This window comes from Staurois parvus, unplaced genomic scaffold (assembly GCF_062004578.1).
Source record: "Staurois parvus isolate SC_StPar_1 unplaced genomic scaffold, SC_StPar_1.0 ptg000087l, whole genome shotgun sequence".
In the NCBI taxonomy this organism is placed as follows: domain Eukaryota; kingdom Metazoa; phylum Chordata; class Amphibia; order Anura; family Ranidae; genus Staurois; species Staurois parvus.
The window spans coordinates 1,767,310-1,787,614 of NW_028317883.1; the positions used below are offsets into that span (position 1 = coordinate 1,767,310).

A 20,305-nucleotide genomic window follows, 5' to 3' on the forward strand; every position below is an offset into this window, starting at 1 on the left:
TTGACAAACCCTTTAATCTGCCTTGTCTTAGGGATTGTTCACACTATGTCCGTTGAGCTACTGTTGTGAAGACCTTGGGCCCCATTCATGTCTTTTTGCCTGTTTTTTTTGGCGCGGCACTATTCGTTTTGAGTGGGCCTCCCTCCGCTCCGAAAATGTGCCAAAGAAGCTTGTATACCAAATTGTAGCACTGAGCCGTGTGTGTTTTGGCGTTGTGTGCTTTCCCACAATTTTCGTGCATTTTGTCGCACAACAATTGGAACAGAATCGCTGTGTTTGGAGTGTCATTAAGAAATATTGGCACTGCAAACGCATTGCACGGTTTGCTGCAGTTCTGCCCACTATTCCAATACATGAAAGTGTTAATGGGACCTTCATTTAAGTGCAGCTTGCCATTCTTATGTACTGTACACTTTGTAATAGTTTTCTGTCTCAAGATCTGGAAGTTACATAATAAAGCGAATAAACATTCATAACAGATTGTGTTTTTCTGTTTTGACACTTTTGTAGCAAGCAGGGCCTTGGGTGAATAAATACTGAGAGGCTAACTAAAGGCAAAACTTTATTTTTTTCCCTTTTTTCATTTTGGATAGGGTGGAGAAGGATTAGGGCACCTGTCAGGTTTTCATTCGTCTGCCCCATTAGAGAGCTTCACCCTCTCTGTTTGTCATGTTTACCATTATCAAAAGTGAACAAAATATACCACATTTTTGGTTGGCTCCACAACAGAAATAGGGGGGAAATTTTTCAATGGGGACACTCACACTGGAGGGGTTTCCTCTCGCTTCCTGTTTTGGCTATGGGACAGGAAGCAAAGGAAAATATCACCAATGGGAAACATATGGCGAAAAGAAACCTGACTAGGGTTAAAACTCTCCCTTGCTGTATTTAAAGAAAAAAAAAAAAAAGGTTTTTGTTTCAGTTCTATTTGAATATTGTGCCTCCTTTTTCCATTATAGACTGCTAGATATTACAAATATCTTGCTTTGTTACAGGTGCTTCAGTTCCAAACCAATTGTCCGGAATGTAATGCTCCTGCAGCCACCAACATGAAGTTAGTGCGTATCCTTGAAAGAAATTCATATTGCAATTGTCTGCAAAGGTGTTTTTGTTTTTTTTTTTGTTTTTTTTTTTTGGTTTTTATGCTCTGACACCCACCTTGCTCTAGATAAATGAAGAAATTGTTTGAGAGGAAGGAAACCTAGAGAAATGTGGCTTCTATGGCAACAAAGCAGAAGCCTTATTTATTTTTCCCAAAAATGAAAAACCCTAAGTTTTGGCTGCGGGCAGTTGCTGCTAAATTTGTGTCCAGTTTTTGCACCTTAGCTAGCATAAAGCAATCTGCAAAGGGGAATGAAGCTGCATTTCTCAATGTTTTTTTTTAATGGAAAAGTAAGCTATATATCTATTTTTATCCTCCTTGACCGAATACTAGAAATCCCTCATTTCAAGGAAGTTATTATCATGGCTACAAACTGTGAAGCTTGTGGCCATCGAACAAATGAGGTAAGCTTTTTAATTTCTTTTCAATTTCAAATCTGTAGCTCTGGTGATTTGACTCGCATACAAACAGTTTCTCTAGATCACGGTCTACTTTGATTGCATAGGTTTTATGAATTTGGAACAGTATATGAATGTAGTGATCGTTATATTTTTTTTGCAGCTGCTTGATTATATATTGTATTTAACCCTTTTTACTGCCACCAAAGTATGTCGCACGTTGGGAAGGTGGTTTTACATGTACTCTTTCCTGGGTACTTCAGCAGCCACAATTGCCTTTTAATGGTCAGTTCACATTACATGTGTTTCAGTTGCTTTTTTTTTCTGCATCCAAAATGCACAGAAAGTAGGTTATATGGTTGTTAATGTCATAGTTCACATCAGTGCTTGCAGTTCCAGTGTGTTCCATTTGCAGAAAAAAAAGTAGAACATGCTGCATTTCTTTCTGCACAGAACTGTACTGGAACGCGGTAAAACGCACTGGAAAGCACATGTCCCTATTTAAAGTGAAGAAAGGTGAAAAATGAACTGGAATGCATAAAAAACGCACTGGAATGCGCATGCGGAAACACATCTGGACTGCGTTTTCTTTAGTGTGAACCGGCCCTAAATCTGATAGTCTTTGACAATCAGTTTTAAGATGAATCGCTTACACTGACACCCTCCTGCCCCCCCCCCCCCCCCCCCCCCCCCGTATGTTCTCCCCCCGCCATGTTTCCCAGGCCCTTCAGTGAAGTGCAGACTAATAGACCCCAGATGTCTCAGTAAATAGAGCCTATCACATTAAAAATGCTATTGAATGGGTGCTATTGGTGTAATGGCAATAGTTACATGAAGAAGGAAAAACATTTTTAAATGAACACATACGTGTGTAAACGCAAACGACGTGGGTGCCACACAAGGTCTAAAAACCTGACAATTTCAATCTATTCAAATCTTTGGGGAGAAAGCTTAAGTTAGTAAATGATTTTGATGCTTATTTATTTCAGGTCAAATCAGGAGGTGCTGTTGAATCTCTTGGCACACGAATTACCCTTCATATCATTGACCCATCTGACTTTACCAGGGATGTATTAAAGGTATGTATCATCATACTGGTAGAGTAGTATAGGAGTGTGCTTTACAAAACTTTAAACTGAATGCTAACAAATCTTAAAGTAGACCTATAGGTAAAACGTGTGGGTTTTTTGCTAGCGCAAGGGAGGGTTATAACCCTTGTCATATTATTTTTTTTAATTTTTTAGCATCATCTGTGTCCCATTTGCAGTGATTTCACTTTCTATCCCATAACACAACAGGAAGTGAAAGGAAATTCCAGCAAATTAAGGAATCTCCTTGGGAACCCCCAGGTTAAAAGAACTAGTGTCCCTATTGGAAGATTTCCCCTCTTATTTACTTTTCCGGGGACAACCCAAAATTTGGGATTTTCCTTTACTTTCACTTTTCATCAGGAAAAGGTGGTGTTGAGGCCTTGGTCCTCTTTTCTACACTTAGTGGTTTATTTGTTCTGTCTGAATCAGGAGATTGTGTTACTATGCCAGCATCCTAATCCTGAGCATTGTAAGGAAAATCGCGTCACTCTTTGGATGTCCACGTTTATCTGAAGTCAGCAGCTTGGTTGAACCTTTCTGATTTGTGTTTTTGGTTGGAGTTTTCTTGCAGGAAAAAATGCTAAACACTCCTAAAGGGGCATAAACGTGTTTTTTCTTTTTTTTTTTTTTTTTTTAAAAACACTCTCCGTGAGCTTTTTGTTTTTCTACCAAGGGAACTGGTGTTTTTTTTTTTTTTTTTTTTTTTTTAAAGCCCAGTGTGCATGGAGCCCAACACCTTTTGTGTCCTGTGATTAAGAAAAGTATTTTGCAGGTAAACAAGAAATCCTAATTTCACTTTGTACAGTTATGCATTAACCTACCTCCTTTCCTAGCAGAGCGCCCCACAGTGAATATTTGCACTCCCTGCTTTTGGTAGATTCCTGCTGTGTGGCTTCAAGTTTCATACTGGGGATCTGGTAGGAGGGAAAGAAGGGTAGTATAAGACTTTTGGGGTTCTGCCAGGAGAGGGGATACATTAAAGGATAGCTGTAGCTTTGCTTTCATTTTTCTGTACTTAAAGTTTAAATTCACCTTTTCAGAAAAAAGAGAAAAGGTGAACTTGCACCATACACCTTCCCCCACCCTGGTCTCTGCTCTACTTAAAGTGCCTTGAAAAAGTATTCATACCCATTGAAATTTTCCACATTTTGTCATGTTACAACCATGTACCAAATGTATTTTATTGGGATTTTATGTGATAAACCAACACAAGTGGCACATAATTGTGAAGTGGAAGGAAAATGATAGCTGGATTTCAAACTTTTTTACAAATATCTGAAAAGTGTGGTGTGCATTTGTATTCAGCCTCCTTTACTCTGATACCCCTAACTAAAATTTAGTAGAACCAATTGCCTTGAGAAGCCACCTAATTAGTAAATAGAGTCCACCCATGTGTAATTTAATCTCAGTATAAATACACCTGTTCTGTGAAGCCCTCAGAGGTTTGTTAGAGAACATTAGTGAACAAACAGCATCATGAAGGCCAAGGAACACACCAGACAGGTCAGGGATAAAGTTGTAGAGAAGTTTAAAGCAGGGTTCGGTTATAAAAAAAAATATCCCAAGCTTTGAACATGTCACGGAGCACTGTTCAATCCATTATCCAAAAATGGAAAGCATATGGCACAACTGCAAACCTACCAAGACATGGCTGTCCACCTAAACTGACAGGCCGGGCAAGGAGAGCATTAATCAGAGCAGCAGCCAAGAGGCCGATGGTGACTCTGGAGGAGCTGCAGAGATCCACAGCTCAGGTGGGATCTTCAGTCCCTGCTTTTCACCCTCTTCTTTCTGCAGCCCTTCCAGGACAAATCAGAGCAATTGCTGTTGGTCAGCACCAGCACAGTGTGTTGCTCTGATCTGTCCTGGAAGTGCTGCAGAAAGAAAAGTAAAAAGATCAAGGCTTTCAAATCTCAGACTGCTCCACTAGCTGCATGGACACTGACCGCTCATTACCCATGGGAAGTAAGTATAGCAGGGAGTGAGGGGGAGGGTGCACAGTGTCATTTACCACCTTTTTTTAATTTTTTGGGGGGAAATGTTAGCTAACCCTTTAAATGTTTTAACAGTAAAATCCAGTTATATCTATGTTTTAACATATGTGCGTAAAACAATTGAAAATAACACACTGTTTTTATCTCAACAGTCTGAGACTTGCGGTATTACTATCCCAGAACTAGAATTTGAACTAGGAATGGGAGCTTTAGGAGGAAAGTTCACTACTCTGGAGGGACTCTTGAAAGACATTAGAGACTTGGTAAAAATTCATCATTCTTCATAACTACACTTCAACTCCGATCTATGATCTGTGAAATCAGTGTTGCATATTTTATGAATGTGTTTGTCTACAGGTGGTTGACAAGAACCCTTTCACCCTTGGTGACAGCTGTACGTCAGATAGGATGGAGAAGTTGCAGGAATTTGGCAGGAAAATTGATCAGGTACCTTTTTTTAAAATGTAAAGAGGAGTAGCGAAATGGTTAGCTGCTTCTTGTTTAGGCAGTATGGTTTTTTTTTTTTTTTGTCATTTTGTTTGTAGGCTGATCAATTTTTGTTCCTGTAAGCTTGTAGTGGCAACTTTGGGAATACCAGGTAAAACTCCAGACACGAACTTGAGGAAAACGAAGCTTTTATTCACCAGCTGATTTGACCTAGTCAGACTCATGTCTGCAAAGCTAAGTGCCTTGAAAAGCATCTCACAAGGGTATACATATTAACAATTACGCAACAATGCATATATTTCCTCTTTCACTTTCTGTACATTCAAAAGACTTTCTAAACTGTTCTGAATATGGCCTTGAGTACCACCTATAGATAAGAATACCAGCTACAGACTGGAACACATTACTTCACAGGAAATAATGGAGGGGGGAAGTGAGCTGATAACCTTGCTTTTGCAAACAGAGGCTGTTAGAAATGTTAAAGTTTAAAGGGAAACTGCAATATCTGGGTGATGCCACAAGGTTTCTCCCTCAATAAATGTTAGAGCTTACAACAAAAGAATGTGTAGACAATTACACTGAATGTTTGAAGTGCATGGTAGTAGAGCAGTTTGGGGGCAACCCCATCAATTCTTTAGGATTAGAAGTTTGGTTTTCCTAATCCTATTTGGTTTATGAACTCATGTTTCTCATTCCTGCAAGTACTGAATATTGAATGGTCTGGTGATTTAGCTTTGGAGATTCTGCCCTCATCCTATGCATGTGAGGGTTAAAGTTGAATTCTAGTTAGTGTTCTTAATTGTACTGGACAAAGGCAAAGTATTCATAAACCCTGAGTTACTGTATAGGCTTGTACCTTCTGGTAATTGGACACTGGCAAGTTTTCGAGGACACACCCACTGGGAACCTCTCCTATAACCCCACCCTGCTATGTGAATCTTTAGTTTTCTGCTAATGTCTACAGGTGATGGACCTGTTCTCCTTTAGGGAAAACACTTGTAGCTTAACTAGCTTATTATTTTCAAATTCTTCAACCAACTTCTCACTGTCTTCTAACACCATTGGTAGAAGCTGTGCATCTGGATCAGTGCAACCTCGACAACACCTTTGGAGCAGGACCCCACTCTGTGAGGATGGCCTGTAATGTTGCAGCAGATACTGGATCCTGCATAAGTACTCACCTCGACTGCAGAGTGCTATACAAGTCCAGGGTCATGGTCCAACCCTATGGAGCCCCGACCCTGAAGACCCCTTTTGGGGGTATGCTCAGTCACTTTATCTGCGGTGCAGCACTATCAGCATGCAAGACAGGGTTACCCTGTATGTCTGACTGATGTAAAAGACTGGGGCTATTTTTGAATTGTATTCCCTTGTGGTGTAAACCGTTCAGATTTGGTGCTGAATTGCAACCATTCAGAGATTAGTCACAGGTTGATAACCAAGTGTGACATCACACTACAGGTCACACACTTTACCGCCACTTCCACCTAAAGCTCTTATAAGGTATTCAGCTGCTTTTCCCACCATTTTTACATGAAGATTCATTACAGGATCTTCTACACCCAGCTGTTGCATTTTTCTTCTGGATACACTTACTTTACTCCACAGGGGTATACCCTCACCTGTAGCTATGGCGGAAGGGTGCCACAGCAAAACCACAGTGAATATTCACTCTGCAGGAAATTACATTCTAACGCAGGCCTCTGCATCCAATGTTGGCTCTATTGCAGGCATGCAGCAAATGTCCTACATTACAACAGCAGAATTCTGTGCCTCTGTGTTACAATTCATCAAACAGTTAACTGCTTTATTGCAGCCATCTCTGTTCAGGTCTCAAAAATGCAAGGATTTCTGTACCCCCATATCTTTGCCTGAGTGAGATCCTGATATTCCTGCTCTGGACGAGGCAGACAAAAGGGAGTGAAGAGGACACAGAGGCAGTATTAGAGGAAGTTGTGGAAGATTTTTCTTCCCTAGACTGGCATAATTGAAGCGGGAGCTTCATATAACAAGCTTTAAGTGGAAAGGCTCACTGCTTTTATCTGAAAGGGCCTGGACATTGTGCAGCTTGATTATCCTCAGTTTTGCCATGCCTCTTTGTGTATGAAGATACCTGCAAAGTCTTTAAAGACCATTCCCTGTTCATGAACAGATAAAATATGCAATGTATGATGATTGGATCGCTCCAGAAAGGATTTTTACTCTGCCCAAAATCTTTACTGAACTCTGTCCCGTGGAAAGAGTTCCCAAAAATGTAGTCTATTCATGAGGTTGATCCTGTCACCTTAGTCATAAACCTCTTCCTATACCTATTGAAGATATTCCTTCTTTCAAAGATTCTGCAGATAGAAATTGTGCAATTAAGCTCTCTTTATTCTTGCTGGCCTGGCCCTGCAAACATGTCTCTGCAATTTCAGTATGTTAAACTGTAGGAATTTGGACCAGGATAATGAAAACACAGCATGACCCTATATTCAAGGATCATGTTTTAACAGAGAATTTACAGGAATTGCCTTCTCTGCTTTTTTGTGTGGATGCCTTACATGTCATAGGACAACTTTCCAGAACAGCCCTAATTTCTGTTCACAATTTTGCATATGGCTTTTCAAGGAAACCGCCTGTTTGGAGAGGCACTTGACCGTTTCATAAAAGATGTCACAGGAGGGACCCAAGTTCAGCCCTTTCGTTTTGTGCAAGACTTGGGCCGCAAAGCCTTCTTCCCAATGAAGGGGACGCACTTACTCCTAAGAGAGGGGAGACATCTGTTACTGTTTGCCTCTCTAGTCACAGACAGCCAGATCTGTGGGATAAACAGTTTTAACTAGGTACAAAATAAGAGTTCACAGCCTCAGCCCTTGCAAATTTCTTTTCTCAAATCAACCAAAATATGTCCAAGGACAGTCAGATTTGCACAATGCCCTGAACCATTTCTTGTCCCAGGGAGTAGTTGAATCAGTACCTCCACAAGACAGGTTCAAGGGTTTTTACTCTAACCTGTTCCAAAGCCTATTGGGCATTTGTCCTATTTTAGACTACTTCAATCCTTGAACAAATTTATATTCCAAAATTTTGGAGTCCACTTGGTCAGCTATTGCCTCTCTGAGACAAGGGAAATACCCGGCATCCTTACATATCCAAAAAGCCTATTTGTATATCCCCAATTATCCTCATCAGTTCTTTCTGTGCTTTGCAGTAGCACACTAACATTCAGCTTACTGCACTGCCTTTTTTTTTTTTTTGTGTTTGCCCTATTCTCTGCGCCAGGAGTATTCACAAAGGTCTTGCCATCTCTTCTTGCCCTTAGAACTCATGGCACCCAGGTCATGGGTTATCTGGAGGACCACCTCCTGAAGGACCCCTCTCCCTCCCAACTATATGAAAACATCTACAGGACAATTTAGAGGTTACAGTTCTTCAGCTGGCCCTTGGCTAGTCAGTTTTCAAAAACCTGCTCCCTAGCCTTCTTGGCATCTGGAATACTTGGGTCTGGTCCTGGATGCATTCCCAGCAAAGGTTTCTCCCTCAAAAAGAAAATCCCCTCTCTGAGCCCACACTCGGGAAATAAAGTAGAAGTCCAGTAAAAAAAAAAATTAAAATTGCTCCAACCACCATTTTAAGCCCTACTAACCACCCTGTAAAGGAATGATGTTTATACTTACTATTTCTGTGGATGCTCTGGTACAGTCACATAAATTTGCTCCCAGCGCCAACTTCAGTGTAGAGGTAGGGCCAGCAGGCAATAGATGCCCCATAGTAAGTCTGAGTGACATCACTGCATAGGCACTACAGCCATTGTCTGTGATCTCTCCTCTTCCATGAAGCCAGCCAATGGGGAGATCACTTGACTGGACCGGAGAGCCCTCAGAATAGGTAAGTATAGACATCTTTCCTTTTACAGAGAATAGGGCTTAGATGGCGCTGGAAGTAGGTTTAAATTTAGATAGTATTTTCTGGACTTCTACTTTAAGGTCAGACATCCCTCCAAAGAGATACTCTTAAGTGTTCTAGGCTTCATGGTAGCTTACTTCAAGGCTGTACCATTTACCCACTTCTGTTCCAGGCTTCTCCAACAAAACATTCTGTCAAATTGGAACAAGTCTAGTCCTGTTTGTTAAAATGCCTGTCCAGTAAAACAAAGTCCTGACTTGGTGGATCTCCAGCTCAGCTCCTAACCCTCTCCTTTCCCCCTCCCCTTTCTCTCCTTTCCCCCTCCCCTTTCTCTCCTTTCCCCCTCCCCTTTCTCTCCTTTCCCCCTCCCCTTTCTCTCCTTTCCCCCTCCCCTTTCTCTCCTTTCCCCCCTCCCCTTTCTCTCCTTTCCCCCCTCCCCTTTCTCTCCTTTCCCCCCTCCCCTTTCTCTCCTTTCCCCCCTCCCCTTTCTCTCCTTTCCACCATCCCCTTTCTCTCCTTTCCCCCCTCCCCTTTCTCTCCTTTTCCCCCCTCCCCTTTCTCTCCTTTTCCCCCCTCCCCTTTCTCTCCTTTTCCCCCCTCCCCTTTCTCTCCTTTTCCCCCCTCCCCTTTCTCTCCTTTTCCCCCCTCCCCTTTCTCTCCTTTTCCCCCCCTCCCCTTTCTCTCCTTTTCCCCCCCTCCCCTTTCTCTCCTTTTCCCCCCCTCCCCTTTCTCTCCTTTTCCCCCCCTCCCCTTTCTCTCCTTTTCCCCCCCTCCCCTTTCTCTCCTTTTCCCCCCCTCCCCTTTCTCTCCTTTTCCCCCCCTCCCCTTTCTCTCCTTTTCCCCCCCTCCCCTTTCTCTCCTTTTCCCCCCCTCCCCTTTCTCTCCTTTTCCCCCCTCCCCTTTCTCTCCTTTTCCCCCCCTCCCCTTTCTCTCCTTTTCCCCCCCTCCCCTTTCTCTCCTTTTCCCCCCCTCCCCTTTCTCTCCTTTTCCCCCCCTCCCCTTTCTCTCCTTTTCCCCCCTCTCCTTTTCCTCTTCCCTCTCTGAATTTGAGATTGTTAACCATTGTTAGGTTTGTTGTTATAGTTCTGTTTGCCTAGTTGTTGTCCACCCTTCTATTGCATTGCTTGGGGATGTCCCAGGCTCTATGAATACTTTGCCTGTACCCTGTACTGTACAATTAAGATCAGAGGAATTTTTACAGGCCACCCTCCCTACCATTCTTTGGTTGCTCTGCATTGCTTTCTTCAAAACTGGACATTCACAGAGTGGAGTAGGGTATAGGTGTGACACCCAGTGGAAAGGTCTTTTTAAAGCTTTCCAGCATCCAATCACCTGATGGTACAAACCTGTACCCCAAGGTATATAAATAATTTACCTGTGTCTTGTACTGTTCTCCAAAATATATAACTTTAAAGGAAAGTCAAAATTTTTTGCATAGATAGTCCAGCTTGGACCTTTGTAAGCATGAATATTTCATACCTGGCCAGTTCCAGTGGAAGCATAGAATTGCTGTAGTAGCTGCTGCTACTGCAGTAATTTTTGTTGTCATCCAAATCCCATGCCAAGTGACAGACCTGCTACATAATGACCATGCGGGGTTGCCAGCTCTGCACTGGTTCTGTTCAGAAAATGTCTTGCATATTTCTCGGTGAATGCAAAGAGTTCTGGGATTTTATGAGGTGGAGATCATGATTTCATGCATATCCACCATGTCCAATCAGAGAATGCTTTGCGGTCATTGAAAAAATTTATAATGTTCTCTGAAATGGTGTCTGTGCCGCACGAGCAACTCCATGTAGTTGGCTAAGAAGGTCAACCACCTGAGACATGATCTGTAAGACTGCAAGGATTACTGTAGTAGTGGCAGCTACTACAGTGATTCTCTGCTTCCACTAAAACTGGCCAGGTATGCAAACCTACAATGTTCCAAGCTGGAACAATGTAAAATGCATACAAAAAGTCCATACTTGGAATTTAGCTTTGAGCTGTCATGTAAATCTGCTCAGAATAGCTGTGGTTCTTTTTTTTTTTTTCTTTTCTAAATTTAGGCTGCTGGAGTGTTGCTTATAGTACTGGCACACCTTTTCTCCCAAACATATGGAAGCTCTGCGTTCCAACCTGGTACCTTGGCATACCACCTTTCTGTAACCTGCAAAGACAGCGTGCAGGTCAACTTGAACCACTTGTCTACAGGGCACTCCTGCTCAGCGCTGTCGCACTTTGAATGACAATTGTGCGGTCATGTAACCCTGTACCCATATTAAATTTTTATCATTTTTTTCACACAAATAGAGCTTTCTTTTGATGGTATTTAATTGCAACTTGGTGTTTTTGTTTTGCGCTATAAACAAAAAAAAAAAGCAAAAAATTAAATTTTGCAAAGATGTAATTTTTCTCCTTCACTGATGTGCATTGATGAGGCGGCACTGATAGGTGGCACTGATGGGCACAAATGGGTGGCACTGCTTGGTACTGATCAGCAGGGCACTCATCATCAGTGCTGATCTGTTTTCTGACAATTGCCGGTTATCAGCAATACTACAGCATGAGGAAATTGCAGCCGACATTGGACACAGCTGATAACATGGTAAAAGGCCACTGTGAGTGGACTTTTAACCACATCACATGATCAGCTGTGTCCGTAGGACACAGATTGCTGGGTGTGTTCTGGGAGGACGTCACATGACGGCCTCCCAGAACTGGACAACCGCGCTGTAGCCGTCATTCAGCTATAACCCAGTTACCAAGTGGTTAATACTCGCATGCAGTGGTGGCAGGGTCTCCAAGCAAGACCTCCTGTATAGAACTATTTACTAGCTTTCATTTGTTCAAACTAAAGTTTCTTTATATTCTGACTGCAGATCCTAGAAGGCCAGATGAAAGTTCATTTAATACTGGATGATCCAGCTGGAAACAGCTACCTTCAGGTAAACTCCCAAATGGAAAGATCGTTCTATGACTACCCATTTACAGATTGATTGAAACCTGGCTGTGTTATGCTTTTTTTAAATCAATGACATACAACAATAATGCACATCAGCAGTTCTGATTTTACCTTCTGCATTCTCTCCCCAAGCCAATCACCATTTTACCTGCTGAAAGATTTGTGTTTTCAGACAAAAAAATGCAGAAAAAACTTCCTTTGGTACCTCTAGTGACACTTAAAGTTTTTAGTAAAAGGCATATTTCTAACTAAAAACAATCAGATCTTGAGAGTTCTGCAGTTCATTGTGTAGTCATGGACATAACTTCTATAACTTAATTTTAAAACACATGTAGATTTACTTCACTTAAAAGAAGTTTGTTGTGGGGATATTTTTTTCTCCAAATTATACTTACCTAGGTGTATGTAGCATCGGTCCCCCACCAGCTCAAAGTGTGAGAACGCAGTGATCACTTGACCACTGAGTTCTCACTGTCGCTGTGAGTTGAGAACAGTGACTGTCAGTCACCTCTCTCTGCTCACCCCCCCCCCCCCACTCCTTGGAGCGCTGAGCTGTGGAGGGGGAGAGAGCGGCTGGCTCAAGCTCTAAGTACCTCTGAGAGGCTGTGCCAGGTGCTGCTCCAAACTCTGGGGTGGATCCTGACGTTAAAGTCAGGATCTTTTCCCAGTCTGGACCGGCTAAGTGACATCAGCCGACATTGGGCTTCAGCCTGCTGACAGTTGAAAATGGGTCACAGGAATACAGAACGAACTGCACTCCTGTGATCCACTGGAGAAGTACAGCCAAAAGAGCTTTGGCTGTATTCATTTTAAGATATGAAACATTAGTCATTTTGTTATCATTTGTATCAATAAACTGCAGCATTTTTACATGCATTGCCATCATAGGCAGGTAATACAAAGCCCCTTTGTCTAAGATGTGTATTTCTGGCTCTGGTCACCAGTCCCCAGAAAGGGTGTGCTAGAAGGAATAAATTATTCTGTCTCCGGGAGTATAAAAAGACACGGGGTCACTCAATGAAATTGGGGGAGAAGCGGTTTAGCCTCAAACTGCATAGGGGGTTTTACACTGTCAGGGCGATAAAGATGTGGAACTCACTTCCACAATTGGTGGTGTCAGCGGGACGTATTGATAGTTTAACCACTTGCCTACCAGGCACTTATACCCCCTTATTTACCAGGCCAAATTTCAGCTTTCAGCGCTGCCGCACTTTGACAATTGCACGGTCATGCAACATTGTACCCATATGAAATTTTGATAATTTTTTTCTCACAAATAGAGCTTTCTTTTGGTGGTATTTAATCGCCACTGGGCGCTTTACTTTTTGCGCTATAAATAAAAAAGTGCAAAAAATTTGAAAAAAAAAAGTTTCTTTGTTTCTATTATAAAATTTTTCAAACAGGCATTTTTTCTCCTTCACTGATGTGCGTTGATGAGGCAGCACTGATGGGCACTGATAGGCAGCACTAAAGGGCACTGATAGGCAGTACTAATGAGGTGGCACGGATAGGCGGCACTGATAGACAGCACTAATGAGCTGTCACGGATAGGCGGCACTAATATGCAGCACTGATAGGCGGCACTGATAGGTGACACTGATGATGGGTACTGATAAGACGGCACTGACTGGCATCACTGCTGGGCACTGACTGGCGGCACTGACTGGCACAACCCCTGGGCACTGACTGGTGGCACTGCTGGGCAGCACAGGTGGGTGGCACTGGTGGGCACAGGTGGGTGGCACTGGTGGGCACAGGTGGGTGGCACTGGTGGGCACAGGTGGGTGGCACTGGTGGGCACAGGTGGGTGGCACTGGTGGGCACAGGTGGGTGGCACTGGTGGGTGGCACTGGTGGGCACAGGTGGGTGGCACTGGTGGGCACAGGTGGGTGGCACTGCAGAGTGGCACAGGTGGGTGCACTGCTGGGCACAGGTGGGTGCACTGCTGGGCACAGGTGCGTGATCTGCTGGGCACAGGTGGGCGGAGCTAGTGGGCGCACTGCTGGGCACAGGTGGGCGGAACTTGCGGGTGGCACTGCTGGGCACCGATCATCAGGGCACTGATCATCAGTGCCCTGATGATTGGTGCCGATCCCCGCTCTGACAACTGCCGGTTCTCGGCAGTACTTTCCTCACGATCTGACAGTGTGAGGAAAGTGCAGCCGAGAACCGGCACTTGCATTTCCCTCTGATCAGCGTGTCATTGGACACCGCTGATCAGGTGGTAAAAGGCCGCTGTGATTGGCCTTTTACCACATCATGTGATCAGCTGTGTCCGTAGGACACAGCGATCACGGAGATCACCGGGTGCGCGCCCCCTGGGGCGCGCAGGAGAGCGCGTTCTGGGGGGACGTCATATGAACATAAGAACTGGCCGGCCGCAGTGAAGCCGTCATTCGGCTATCTGCGGTCGGCAGGTAGTTAAAAAACCTCTTAGATGGGCATCTTGGTGAACACAATATACAGGGATATAGGATATTTGACATGAGTTTTTGACATGAGCACACACACCCCCACAGGTTATCTGGATGGACTATTGTCTTTATTCAGCCTTACCAACTATGTAACTATTTATAAGGGAAGTTTTTTTTTTTGTTTTTTTTTTAAATTGCTACGTATGCCATTTTATGAATAATATACAAAAGCATGTTACAAAAAAAAGTATTGTTGTATTGACTGATATGTTTACGCTAGGAATTACATATAGTACACTGAAGTTTCGAGCTGACAGATGCAAAACATATCTCTGAATTCTTAAACACATATATTTTGTTGCATAAAGGAAGACCGGAAATGGAAACAAAATCTTTTCCTGCTTATGAGACTCCTGCTTCTGTCTATACCTCTCACTCACTGCTGCGATCTTCTGTTAGAACCCCCAGATGTTTGAGAGGTATGAGGCTGTGCATTTGAGCCCTATATCCCTAGTACCACAGTAGAGTGCTCAGTGCATGAGAAGCTAGTCAGTGGCATGTCCCAGTGCTGAGGCAGCATGGTAGAGGTAAGATTAGACACTGTATGGTAATTGATACGAAATGACAAGTTTTTTTAATTTAGGAGTTTTTGCCCTTTTAGAGTCCATAGAGTACTAACGTGTGAAGATCATGAAAATAATATTTCAGATGTATTTATTAATGCGTATAGAAACTTCACTAAGAACCACAAAGAACAAGCTTAACCCCTTGGCGCTGGTACCTCCTGCCCCTTTAAGTGTTTCAGAAGCCGGGGCGGGGTTTAGGGTCATGTGACTGCCATGACATGCCATCACAGCGATCACATGATCGGGAAAGGTCCCGATCGAAAGAAGAGATCGGGACCTTTCCGTGAGTAACGGATGTGTGCTGGGAGCACATAGGGTGCGCGCTCTCAGCACATATGTGTTGTTGTTTTTTTTTTTTTTTTTAATAGAACGGGCGCTCGGCGTCTAGGCCCAGATGCCGGGAGGCCGCACATTTGCATTCGGCCGGCGCCAAGAGGTTAAAGGACCATCTGTACTTTTTTGGTATTGGTTTGCTTTAATTTGCTTGCACCTTTGAGTGAAGCCCACCAGAATAAATATTACCTCAGCCCTGATCCAGTAATATTCAGTGTGGTCCCACTTAGAGCTGCATAGCCTAGTGTCCCCAAAACAAAAATTGGCTCCACTGCCTCATTTGTCCCTTTTTGAAAGAGCTGTACTTATGGTGGCTACTATAGGAACATTAAGGAAAGGACCTGGCAAAATGTTTCTTTTGTACAAATGGTGCACATTGTTCTTTATGTGCTGCTCTTCTAAGGGCCACTGTATTTCCCCATGTAAACTGTATTTTTCTCTTCTCTTTCAGAATGTCTATGCACCAGAGCAAGATCCAGAAATGACAGTGGACAAGTATGAACGATCATTTGAACAGAATGAAGATCTTGGACTCAATGATATGAAAACAGAAGGCTATGAAGAGAATGTTACAAGTTGCCGCTGTTAGCTGTCCGCTGCACATTGCCCAAAATCAGGAGGAAGGAAATCAATGGAATCTCAAGGACATATAATACAATGACCCTTCTTGTTGAACTAGATGCGTGTCAGTCTCTACCTCTGTGTGCAAATGTGCAGCAGATGTCAGTGGAAAAGACACCCCATATGTTATAGACACACAAGAGATTTGGCAGTGACTTCTATAGCCCAACGTGCAGCAGGATGTATTTATACCACTTATGTGCTGAAAATCAGCCTTTTAATTTGTGTGCTCGAAGAACTTTTTCCACTTTTTTTTTTTTTTTTTAAGCCATAGCATCTCCTAGAGAAAATTTAAAATGAAATAAATTGTGATACGTTTCTCATATTTATGAAACCCAACAGTGCTGGGCTTGTTTTGAGTTCTAAAGGCCAGTAGTATTGGTTACATATTCAAAGTTCATGTGTGGAACTATATGGTTGTATTTCTTTTAATTATTTTAAAGCTGCAGTTGAAAATGTATTGTGTATGTTACAGTTGTAGGTAACGTGTGGTCTTGCCCTGATGAGTAAAGGGAAACTTGGAAAGGTTACGGACAAGGAAAGTAATGTTACATATACATTATAGGAAAAGGAGAACATTGGCGTAAACGAATGTGGATATTGAATAATTCCAGTGCCATTCAGGACATCTGTTGCAGCTCCTGGTACCTGTAATATCCATATGTCACTCTAATTTATACATTTTGTTTGACAATTGTTTGTGCAATTTAAGCCAAATGGAATTTTCAGTTTTAATTACATTTCAAGTGCATCAAAATAAAAGCTATGCAAAATCTTTTTTTTTTTTTTTTTTTTTTTTTTTTTAGAAAGCAGCTTCAGTCTGGGCAAAAAAGAGTGTCCCTCGCCAGCATGCTGCAGAAAGGATCTATGTGGAAGCCAACATGGCTGCTACTGATTAAGACCTCTAAGGCACTCAATCGGCTAAGCAGTTGCTCCCTGCTGCTTGGAGAATTCTCACTACTCAGCAGGAGGTACAACATACCTCTGTAGTGAGCCCACAGAGACAGGCCATTCTACTCAGGTTGCATGTGCCTTCTAAAGAAAACAAAATATAACACTTGGTACACCTCTTTTTGTTTTGATACATCCAGAATATACATGGTGGATTTAAACTGAAATTTCAGTTGTGTTTTGAAGAAGCCCAACTTTCCAGAAAGGAGCATCTAGTAACCATTTAAGCTTTTAGTTATACACAGCAGTATGGTGCAGGACTATCGGAGATATTTGGCATAAGCTTGTACACTCAAACTTTTTTTTTTTTAACCACTTGCCTACAGGGCACTTATACCCCCTTCCTGCTCAGGCCAATTTCCAGCTTTCAGCGCTGTCGCACTTTGAATGACAATTGTGCAGTCATACAACACTGTACCCATATGAAATTTTTATCATTTTTTTGTGACAGTGCTTTCTTTTGGTGGTATTTAGTCAACTCTGGGTTTTTTCTTAAACAAACCAAAAACCACTGAAAATGTTGGGGGAAAAAAGTTTTTTTCTTAGTTTTTGTTATAAAATTTAGTAAATAAGTGATTTTTCTCCTTCACTGATATGCGCTAATGAGGCTGCAGTGGTGGGCACTGATAGGCTGCACTGATGGGCATTGACAGGCATCACTGATGGGCACTGAAAGGCATTCATGGCACTGACACGGCACTGATAGGCGGCACTGACTGGCACTGATAGGCAGCACTGATAGGTGGCACTGATGGGTGACACTGAAAGGCAGCTCAGATGGGCACTGATATGTGGCATTGATGTGCACTGGTAGGCACCGATGAGCACTGACTCAAGGCACTGATGGACACTGACAGGTGGCACTGCTGGGTCTACACTGATGATCAGTGTACATGTCCCCTCCGCGGAAAGCCGATTACCGGCTCTCCTCTCCTCTTGAGCTGTCAGTGTGACAGCTCATGGGGAGAGAAATGCCGATAACCGGCATTTCCTTGTTTACATGTGATCAGCTGTGATTGGACAAAGCTGATCACATGACCGAGCCGACATCTTCGGCTCTTTCCGTGATCCGCTGTGTCTGAGGGACACAGCGCATCGCTGTGCTGCATGCTCCCTGAGCCACACGTATGGTGAGAATGGGAAGACGTCATATGACGTCCTCCCAGAACAAGAGAACCACCTTGTGCCCATCATTGGACTATATGGCAGGCAGGAGGTGGTTAAATAAAAACCAATAACATGATTGTTTGACAGAGATGTGATACTTTAAAATGTCAATTAGTTTTTTGTTTTTCCCATTTTTATTTAGGTTGGCATGTACTGTCAGGCAACACCTGTTTTGCACAATTGTGTGTTTTTTATTTTTTTGTTTTTATAAATTCCTGACTGTTTCACCCCTTGGTATACAGTATCTCTGATAATTATGGCAATAGGGTGGCCATGCATAGCATTTGAGTTGCATGTGATATGGCTTAAGGTTGTATTGACTGGGCAGAGTTGGGATTAGCTGGGGGATGAAGTTGAAGCTTTATGAGAAGTTGCCACATGCTTATGTTCCAAAAATGTTTTCAGCACATTCCTTTTTTCGGTTCAGGAATGCACTACTTTAGAACAAACTCTACTCAAAACATTATATACAGACTTGCTTTACATCTGAAATAACATCCAGGAAAAGATCTGCTCAACCATCACTGCAGAGAAGAAACCCATGTAGAAGACCATGTTAGCATGCAGTCACTGAAGTTGATTTACTAATGGCAAATAGACTGTTTATTTTCAAGGGTCATCTTTTTCCCCAGAGTTTAGTGAATGTGGTGAAATTTTACTTTGCAAAGAATACCAAATCGTGTGCACGTAAAATACACAGCATTTTTGCTTGTACATGATTGGATGATGGAAATCAGCGGAGCTTCATCCCATTCACTAAAAAAATTCTCTTACAAAGTGCAGCTTCCCTTACAAAGTGAAAAGTTGATTTGCTTTTCAGTAAATCAATACCACTGTCTCTAGCATGCTACACCTCTGACTGGTTTCAGAGGCTGACTGTCTTCATCAGAAATCAATTTAGTATATGCTCACTTAATGCACCAACTAGTTTGATGGCTAGTTAATGTAGATTACACAACAAGCAATCACTTGTTACACTTTGGCGATTGATCGCTACAAAGGGGCTGGTAGTTTTAGTAGCACTATTGGGCTGTACAAATATGTGCTGCTTATTAAGAGATTGCATGGCTAGAACAGGCTATCCCTACACATTAGGATTTCACTAGGTTACCCCATCCATGCCAAACATGGAACAAGGAATCTCCACTGCTGCCTCTTGTATTCAAACAATTGCACCACCTGCGGCTGTCTGAATTCCTGAAAAGTGACTGCATCTGTTTGGATTTTTCAATTGAAGGAACATGACAGGGCCAGGGCTACCTGTAGCTTAAATTTAGGCCAATTCAGCAGGCGAGCGTTATGTACATGGAGAATGAGGAACACCTTTTTAACTCTAGTGTGTAGCAGATGGTAGGTGGAACTGCAACACTGAGCAGAGGACATAGACACGTATCATGCCCAGAAATTTGAAGAGCTGAAGATTCTTTGTCCAGGGTACCATTGCCATAATCAGAGGCAAGGGCAGCAGGATGGATAAGGTAGTTTCTCTGCAGAGGAAAGTCTATTTTTTTTTGTATTTTCTTGAAGATTCATGATACTGCAAATGACACATGGGATGCTCATGTACAATCTCTGCTGCTCACTGACTGTCAATTTCAGCTACCTTGCCCTCTCCTGCTACCAGTGGTTGGGTTTGTAGGTATTTGAGATCTAGCCTTGTACATTAACAATCCTGATTGCCTCCACTAGTGGATCTGATGTCTGCAGTGTGCCCTCTGAGGTGCTTGACCATGACGCCTTGAATTTTGTCCATTGCTAGAGTCTATGCTATACTTAATCATTCGAGGATTTTACAGAGGTATAGAGCTTTTGATTTCTGCCTCTAACTGTAGGGGCCATAAGTGTGCTTCCGTGTCTTCTCCTACACCATCCTATTCTGATCTGTATCCATGGTGTCCTTCGGCCTAAAGAGACTCCATCATGAAGTGTTACTAAACCTAGGACCCTGCATTCACAATATCTGGCCTCCCATAGTACATAACATGGAAATGCAATCATTTTACTAAGTATAAACTGCTAAATACCTTTTCTCATCAGCAGTTAGAGCAGTCTTGTGACTTCTATCATTGTCTAGCAGAGCAGTGGCTTGTAGGAGGAGTGTTTGCTAGGAGGATGCAGAACCTCTGACCTCTGTCTGGGCAGTGCTGATTGGCCCTGCACATGCACTCTCTCAAGAAAAAAAACCTTAGCTATACACCCCAAACTGAGCATGTGCAGAGTGTCTTCACACAGTATGTCTTATCGGGATAAAAGGGGGACACTGGAAGAAGGGAAGGATCAGAGAAGTCAGGATCAAACAGTGTTTTTACACAATGCAGAGGATTAACTC

General features: G+C 42.8%; 1 protein-coding gene across 2 annotated transcripts in view; it reads left to right on the plus strand.

Moving 5' to 3' along the window:
• The window catches only part of ZPR1 (ZPR1 zinc finger), a 35,059-nt gene extending 18,426 nt beyond the window's left edge, over positions 1–16,633 (plus strand). For both annotated transcript variants that reach the window (XM_089670154.1, XM_089670153.1), the window contains 7 exons: positions 996–1,062; positions 1,436–1,506; positions 2,490–2,579; positions 4,738–4,848; positions 4,943–5,032; positions 11,782–11,847; positions 15,689–16,633. In XM_089670154.1, the coding sequence (XP_089526280.1) occupies positions 996–1,062; positions 1,436–1,506; positions 2,490–2,579; positions 4,738–4,848; positions 4,943–5,032; positions 11,782–11,847; positions 15,689–15,826 (633 nt within the window). In that variant the 3' untranslated portion in view covers positions 15,827–16,633. The remainder of the gene's footprint in view (positions 1–995; positions 1,063–1,435; positions 1,507–2,489; positions 2,580–4,737; positions 4,849–4,942; positions 5,033–11,781; positions 11,848–15,688) is intronic.
• Positions 16,634–20,305: the final 3,672 nt, after the last annotated feature.